The 8,433-nt window shown below is 46.6% G+C and overlaps 1 protein-coding gene across 3 annotated transcripts in view; it reads right to left on the bottom strand.

The window, feature by feature from the left end:
* Positions 1-2,221: 2,221 nt before the first annotated feature.
* The window catches only part of arnt (aryl hydrocarbon receptor nuclear translocator), a 22,584-nt gene continuing 16,372 nt past the window's right edge, over positions 2,222-8,433 (bottom strand). For 2 of the 3 annotated variants that reach the window (XM_080767931.1, XM_080767933.1), the window contains 6 exons: positions 7,927-8,011; positions 6,548-6,912; positions 4,788-4,938; positions 3,730-3,904; positions 3,275-3,399; positions 2,222-3,030 (listed from right to left, as the gene is read on the bottom strand). In XM_080767931.1, the coding sequence (XP_080624057.1) occupies positions 2,947-3,030; positions 3,275-3,399; positions 3,730-3,904; positions 4,788-4,938; positions 6,548-6,912; positions 7,927-8,011 (985 nt within the window). In that variant the 3' untranslated portion in view covers positions 2,222-2,946. The remainder of the gene's footprint in view (positions 3,031-3,274; positions 3,400-3,729; positions 3,905-4,787; positions 4,939-6,547; positions 6,913-7,926; positions 8,012-8,433) is intronic. The other variant, XM_080767932.1, reaches the window with a different exon arrangement.

The following is an 8,433-nucleotide window of genomic DNA, read 5'->3' as shown; positions in this document are numbered from 1 at the left end:
TTGGGTGGTGAATGACACGTACGGTATATCCCTGGGGATTTGAAAATGGCAACAGAGTACGTTTCATTACCGTCACACAATGCAAACGGAGATCTAACAGAGTACGTTTCATTACCGTCACGCAATGCAAACGGAGATCTAACAGAGTACGTTTCATTACCGTCACACATTGCAAACGGATATCTAACAGAGTACGTTTCATTACCGTCACACAATGCAAACGGATATCTAACAGAGTACGTTTCATTACCGTCACACATTGCAAACGGAGGCTAGCTCCAAGACTCGCCCATCTTAAATTTGTGGCATTTCCCCCTTATTAGGAGCCCATTAACTGCATGGATTTAACATTCTCTACGTCAGAATACGTATGTATATGTATGTGAATGGCTTAAATGCTGCACTCAGGAAATATCTAAACGATGACAATACAGCTTGTGACATCTGTCCAAACAGAGATGATCTGTATTGCGGCTCCTCTCAAAACCCTGTTCTTTCTTTTTATTTTCCTTCCTTTTTTTCTTTTTAAAAGATGGGGTGCCGTAATTTTGGACTTTTTCTGTTTTGTGTCTATATAGTTAACATTACTTTAATAGAACCCCGGGGTGTGGTTATAATATTAAAATATGTCTTCACTGTGTGTTTTTGGTTTCTTCCTGAAATCTGAAAGCCTTTGAGTCAAAAGGCCCAATCGAAATACACCGATTTAGTGACACACTAAAATCAGCCCCTCCCCTTATTAGTCCCCACAGGAATATATATATACAGTAATTATAATTATAATTATAATTTTTATACCCAAAAACTATTATTGGAGTATTTGATTATTACGACACATCCATAATTACAATTAATTGTATCTATTTCATTAAAAGGTTTTACTTGATTATTAATGCTGATAATGAACAACTGTGGGAGCAGAAAGCAGGCCAAGCAGCTATCTTGTTCTTGTTCATTACTGTACGCAGCAATGGGAAGCAGATATCTTGTTCATTACTGTACGCAGCAATGGGAAGCAGATATCTTGTTCATTACTGTATGCAGCAATGGGAAGCAGATATCTTGTCCTTGTTCATTACTGTATGCAGCAATTACTATATTATTATTATTATTGTATATTCATTACTATATTGTATATAAATATTATTATATTCATTACTACGGTATATTGTATTCATTACTATATTGTAGGTCTGTTCATTCATTACTATATTGTGCGTATTAGTATGCGACTGCAAAGAATATGTAAACATCCCTTATTGCAGTTTGCATCTAGTGCACTTGCACTAATCTCCATTCTCTAACCATATATACCACTTATTAGTAGAGGTGGTCTGCCCACTCTTCCATTGGGGCATTTAGACCCTGGGGTTGAGGTCGTACAGCTGACGTACTGACGAGCAGCACTGCCTGAAGCTCATAAGCCCGGGTCAAAAATGGAGACATTTCAAGAGAACAGTTCGTGATCAGCAGCTTAGAATACACCCCTGTCAGGTTGTAAAGGAGCAACTTGGACACTCAGGCATGAAGGAAGCATGAGTTCAAGTCCGTTGCTCTCCCCAGGTTCCCCCATATAATGGGGACTAGGTTGGCGGAGGGTGTGTAGAGCCCAGGATCACATTAGATCATTGACACAGGGGTGAAAAATGGGTTTAAAAAATCGTGGGATAAAATATTTAAAAAACAAATACAGCCAGAATGTGATAATCACACACAACTGTGAAACGTGGAGGTAAAACCACGGGAGCGTTTGCTTTTTGTGACCCTGACGGAGGTGGTGTGGAAATGACTGCGCTGCTCCGCGCTAACGGGTATGTTTAGGTTAGGGTCGTCGTTCTCACTAGGCTCCCAGCATAGTGCGGTAGTATTAATTAGCCCCCCTCTACTTTCCATGCACCGACCATAGAGTTGGAAACGACACGTCCAGCAGGGGGAGCTGTTGATCAGGCTATGTCTTCTCCACCGTTATGTGCAGTCCAGGTGAACACAGCCAAACACCACAGCCTCTAGTATGCCAGTATGGCCATATTGGCCGTATTCCAACTGTTTTGACCTGAGATCAGATTCTAAAAAATGTCTTCTACATCCTGACAGTATTCTGAAAAAGCTATGTTTCCATGTCGGTCGTTCTTAAATTTAAAAAAAATAGCAGACCTACAAGCTCGTAGCGCGCCACTCGGTGGCGCGCTATGAGCTTGTAGATCTGCTATTTTTCAATAGCTAAAGCATAGCATAACACCAAAAGGGGTTCCCGCCCAGAATGGGTTAATGCAGTGATAACATATGAATCCTGTCTTGGATGAGCGTTTTAACAGCGTTTGGTCTCGAGGGTTGGAAAATGAAACGTACCGATTTGCACCTTTAATCACCCAGTCATACCGTGTCATTTTTGGGCGACCGTTTGACGGGATAGAAGAGGAAAAAAAAAAAATAATAAAACAAAAAGCATACCGCCCGCCCAACCCTATTATACATACTACAGTACAGTAGCTACAACATGTGAGACATGTTGCATGGATGAAAAAATATATACATTTACACAGGAGAACCCTCCAGGTCCTCCACGCAACACAACACACTGTATGGCTTTACAGACAGACAGACAGACAGACAGACAGACAGACAGACAGACAGACAGACAGACAGACAGACAGACAGACAGACAGACAGACAGACTAGTTTTAGTGTCTCGTTATGGGAGACAATCATCCTCTGATGTGAATTAACATATTTAACGAGTGGCGTGGGAGCTAGAGGGCCCCCCCCCCCCCCGACAACACGGGCAAACTGACATGTAACAAATGTAACAACAGGATTGTTAGTTTGGCTCTAAATACCTTTGCAGCGCGCCTGTATTTAACATGGAAGAGAAACCATCAGATGCAATTATACAGGAGAGAGAGAGAGAGAGAGAGAGACATAGAGTTGTGCTGAGTGCTGACGTGGTCATTCATTGAAGGAAGGGTAGATTGGAATCTCAAAGTCATCGTTGTTGAAGTTCGGAGGCTGATCGAGAATAGACAACACGTCCTGGAGAGAGAGAGAGAGAGAGAGAGAGAGAGAGAGAGAGAAAGTGTGCATTAGTACAGGAGAGAGTAACAAAAGCACCTCTACTTTAAACATCTGAAATTAAATAAGTTATTCTTACAAGACAGACAGACAGACAGGTGGAGAGAGACAGACAGACAGACAGGCAGGCAGGCAGGCAGGCAGACAGACAGACAGACAGACAGACAGACAGACAGACAGACAGACAGACAGACAGGTATCGTACAGGGAATATGTCCTGTGTGTTGTTGTGTGGAAGTTGTTGTTGTGCGTTGTTGTTCTGCTGGTTCCACTGGGACCACACTGCCTCTGGTGGTCTGGAGGAGAACTGCACCTCAGACTGGGAACCAGCTGAGAGAGAAAACACACAAAAACACACATATGTACGTTATATTTTTATATAGGATATTCGCCATAATCATAAAGCACCCACACGTCACACGCACACACACGGGAATACTGCGGAAATGACATTTTACTTTTGTTTACTACCGGTATACTACTAACATTTGCAGTAAGAGAATATGAACATGAAGCTTACAGCATGGGAAATCACCTACTGTATAGCTATGCACATACAATAATAACATCTTTAAATCAGCACTCTTTACTCTCTGGAAATGACACACCACTATTAGAACTCAAGAGAGCGTGTGCACACACACCACACACACGGCATACCGTAACCGTTGAGGCTGGGCCGTGTGATGGGGGGGTAACCGGGAGCCCCGGGAGGGGGCGGGGCCACGCCGCCAGCGGTCACCTGACCAAACGAACCCGACGACCCTCCGAACCCCCCGCCGCCCATCGACACAAACGGAGGAGACAAGGACTTCACTGAGTGGGCCCCCACCTGCTGGAAGGACACACGCACGCACACGCACGCATGCACACACACACGCACACACAGTCACACACTTTAGATTAGAGGTTTGTTTCTCGTTCAAATCCCCGCAACTGTTGGCTTTGAGTTATAGGGCTTAATGATTTCACAGCATCAAAGGCGACTGTGGCTCAGGAGGTAGAGCAGGTCGTCCAATGATCCATGGGTCGGCGGTTCGAATCCCGGCTCCTCCTCCTGTCTACATGTCGATGTGTCCTTGGGCAAGACACTGAACCCCAAATTGCTCCCGATGTGCTGGTTGGTGCCTTGCATGGCTTCCGCCGCAATCGGTGTATGAATGTGTGTGAATGGGTGAATGTAATGCACAACCTATGTAAAGCGCCTTGGATAAAGGCGCTATATAAAATGCACGATTTACCATTTACCATTTATCATTAAATGTATTCTGTCGTTTATAAAAAGAGAAGTGACAGCTCGTTGACTGGGTGGGCAGGAAAAGTGAATAACTAAAACTTCCTTTTGGGCTTCATGATCCGGTTCGGGAGTGGATGGTAACTTCCGTCATGTTGTAGTCCCTGGTTTGTAGTCAACAGTCCGGGAAACACAAACCGGAATCAGAAGTACCCAACATTCCCCGTGATCAAGGGGGTCTATCGTAATTTTAGGGCCTACACCCAATAAATGCCTTGATGTGGCGTATGAATACTTGTTTCTTCAAGTAAGTCTTGGAATAATTAGTTTGGTATATCCTTATTTTATTCCAAGTCGTAGCGAATAAAAAAATTAAAAACAAAGCGATGCCGCAAAAAGTTGCCAATTTAGGAGCACAGAGAAGGCTTTCCTCCGAGGTGGAAAGCCTGGTGACGCGAGGTTACCCTCCGTCTATCCATCATACCTGGTTGTTGAAGTTGGCCGTGGTTCCTGTCCATGCCGTGACTCCGCCTCCCTGTAGGGGCCCGGCGCCGGGCAGGGGGCCGGCGGACGAGGGAGGGGGCGGACCTCCATTCTGCCTGGATGACATGTGGGCCAACATCTGCCCCGCTGACCTGAGGAGAGGACACGGAAACACAATGACATGTGGGCCAACATCTGCCCCGCTGACCTGAGGAGAGGACACGGAAACCATGACATGTGGGCCAACATCTGCCCCGCTGACCTGAGGAGAGGACACAGAAACAATGACATGTGGGCCAACATCTGCCCCGCTGACCTGAGGAGAGGACACGGAAACACAATGACATGTGGGCCAACATCTGCCCTGCTGACCTGAGGAGAGGACACAGAAACACAATGACATGTGGGCCAACATCTGCCCCGCTGACCTGAGGAGAGGACACGGAAACACAATGACATGTGGGCCAACATCTGCCCCGCTGACCTGAGGAGAGGACACGGAAACACAATGACATGTGGGCCAACATCTGCCCCGCTGACCTGAGGAGAGGACACAGAAACACAATGACATGTGGGCCAACATCTGGCCCGCTGACCTGAGGAGAGGACACAGAAACACAATGACATGTGGGCCAACATCTGCCCCGCTGACCTGAGGAGAGGACACAGAAACACAATGACATGTGGGCCAACATCTGGACCGCTGACCTGAGGAGAGGACACAGAAACACAATGACATGTGGGCCAACATCTGCCCCGCTGACCTGAGGAGAGGACACGGAAACACAATGACATGTGGGCCAACATCTGCCCTGCTGACCTGAGGAGAGGACACAGAAACACAATGACATGTGGGCCAACATCTGGCCCGCTGACCTGAGGAGAGGACACGGAAACACACGCCGTGTCAGGTTGAACCACTGCAGGCTAAAATGGTACACATAATGCTGCCCTGTAAGTGGGCTCCGTCTGACAGATCTCGGGAACGTGCTAGATGTCGTAAGAGTGTGTTGCTGCCGGAACAGAGAAAGATTGATTATAAAAAGCCGATTTTCTCCTGATTTGTCTCACTGAATAAAAGCTGAACGTTCGCCCGGACAATGTAGTGGATTGGGTTCAATATTTAGTTCAGTGAGCATGGGACTAAACTAAAGAATGGTCCAGAAGCTGTGTTCACGTTCACTCTTAAAAAATAATAGACCACAAAAACATACTTCTAGTCTCCCAAATAGGCGGCTATACCTACAGTATGTTACGCAGATATGAGAGAGATGGCAGGTCTTTTTCTTTGGAACTATGGTTTTGTGCTACAGCAGGCGTAAGTGATACTGGATACATAAATAGTCTCAAATGGTAAATGGTAAATGGTGCATTTATATAGCGCCTTTATCCAAGGCGCTTTACATAGATTATGCATTACATTCACCCATTCATACACAGATGGCAGCGGAAACCATGCAAGGCACCAACTAGCACATCGGGAGCAATTAGGGGTTCAGTGTCTTGCTCAAGGACACTTCAACAGTAACTCTGGGGGAGCCCGGGTTCGAACTGGCAACCTTGCGGTTCCCATCCAGGCACTCTACCCCTGAGCCACCGCCGCCGCCGCCCCGTCTCAAAGATGTTCTTAGTTGAATAATAGATTACTAGTTGCTCTATGTGGTAGAAATAGGTTAATGACAAGTATTTCCTACAGCTTTAACTACAAACATCTGAACTAACCATGTAATAGTGCATCCACACACACAGTGTGTAGTGTACCTGTATGCGTCGTTGGGGGTGCGCGTGGGCGTGTAGTTGTTGTTCTGGGGGTACATCTGGCTGGGGGGGGAGGAGGTGGAGGGCAGAGCCTTGGTCTGGTCAGGAAGACCCGGACCCGGACCACCTGACACAGGGAGCGCACCGGAGACCGGACCGGACCCCACCGGAACGGGACCACCACCACCACCACCAGGGTACATGGAGGAGTACAGGTCTGCTTTCTCCAGACTTTTACTGTGGTCTGGACCGGATCCCACCGGAACGGGACCACCACCAGGGTACATGGAGGAGTACAGGTCTGCTTTATCCAGACCTTTACTGTGGTCCGGACCGGCCCCTGCCGGAACGGACTGCTGGACAGACATCTGAGAGAGAGAGAGAGAGAGAGAGAGAGAGAGAGGGGGTTAGAAATGTTGTGAGGTTCTAACACACTAAACACATCATTGACATTTTTTTTTTTTCTTTTCTTAAATTCTTATCCCACGATTTTGTAACCCAGTTTTCTTTTCACCCAGTGCCAATTATCTAATGTAATCCTGGGCGCTACACTTCCTCTGCCAACCTGGGGGGGGGCAGCGGACTAACCTCATGCCTCCTTCTATGCATGAGGAGTCCAAGCTGCTTCTTTTCACCTGACAGGGGAATTTCCCTGGCCGGACGTAGCGCGTGGAAGGGACACGTTATTCCGACCAGTTCCTCTCTCCTCCATCAGGCGCCCCGGCTGGCCAGGGGGAGGTAGTTTTAGAGACCAGGATTACGGCATGTTTTTGAGAGGGTATCTAGGTAGAACATGCAAACTCCACACAGAAAGGCCCTATCGCCAACCCCCGCCTCGGGTATGGGCACTGATGACGCAGAGGAGGGAACACGCCGCCAGTGCCCACAGCGTCCCCAGCGGGAATCGAACCCAGGACCTTCTAGCTGTGAGGCGACAGCACTACCAACTGTGCCACCGTGCCCAATGAAGGGAAACTTTAAGTCATCTTGTCCATTAACGCGAACATTAAACGTCATTAACAATAAAGATAATGTAATGTTTGTTTTGACAGCGTTTGTTTCACATCACCTAATCAACATGAATTAGACTTTGATATATTAGCGCCCCTGACTTCACACAGGTGTGATTTCTTTCCATAATGAACACCTTTTTTACACCTTTTTTCTTACTTTCTTTAACTGTATATATATATATATATATATATATCTGTACGTCTTTAAATGTTCTGATGAATTTAAAGTCTTAGTGCTTTTCCTGGTTTGATCCTCGTGTTTGTATTGGCCTGTACTTTCATTTGAACTGTACCCGTTACTGTACAAAACGTGAATAACATTTTCAATCAATCAATCAATCAATGTCTCACACAGAGCTGTGCACTGACCTGTGGCATGGTGATGGCTCCTGGCTCGTAGACATTCTCTCTGCCTCCACCGCCGTCTATCTCTGCCTGTTGCTGCTGTAGCTGCCTGCAGACAGACAGACAGACAGACAGACAGACAGACAGACAGACAGACAGACAGACAGACTAAAGTTAAGGTATCATAAAAGGTTTAATTTCCAGTTGTCCGTGTTTCCTCCACCACCCGGTCGGACACCATCACCATCACCATCACCATCACCGCCACCGCGGCGGCCGTCAGGGGACGGCTGCGCTAACATGCTAACCCCGCTAGCACGGCTAACACCGCTAAACAAGCTACACCGTCTCTGACCTCCACGTTGAAGGGATACGTCATCACCAATCAATGCAGCCAATAGCCATTCAGTCTGTACTTAGAATATCACAATCATCACGCATATTAATAACAGATTTGGACAAATATTGTTGACAAATATGTCCGAATTAGGGATGCTTAAAGATGCACGACGATATAATCGGTAGCGTATG

This window comes from Protomyctophum bolini, assembly GCF_963924005.1.
Source record: "Protomyctophum bolini genome assembly, chromosome: 7".
NCBI classification, from domain to species: domain Eukaryota; kingdom Metazoa; phylum Chordata; class Actinopteri; order Myctophiformes; family Myctophidae; genus Protomyctophum; species Protomyctophum bolini.
The sequence above is the reverse complement of the archived record's forward strand: the minus strand, read 5'-3'. Positions and strand labels throughout refer to the sequence as shown.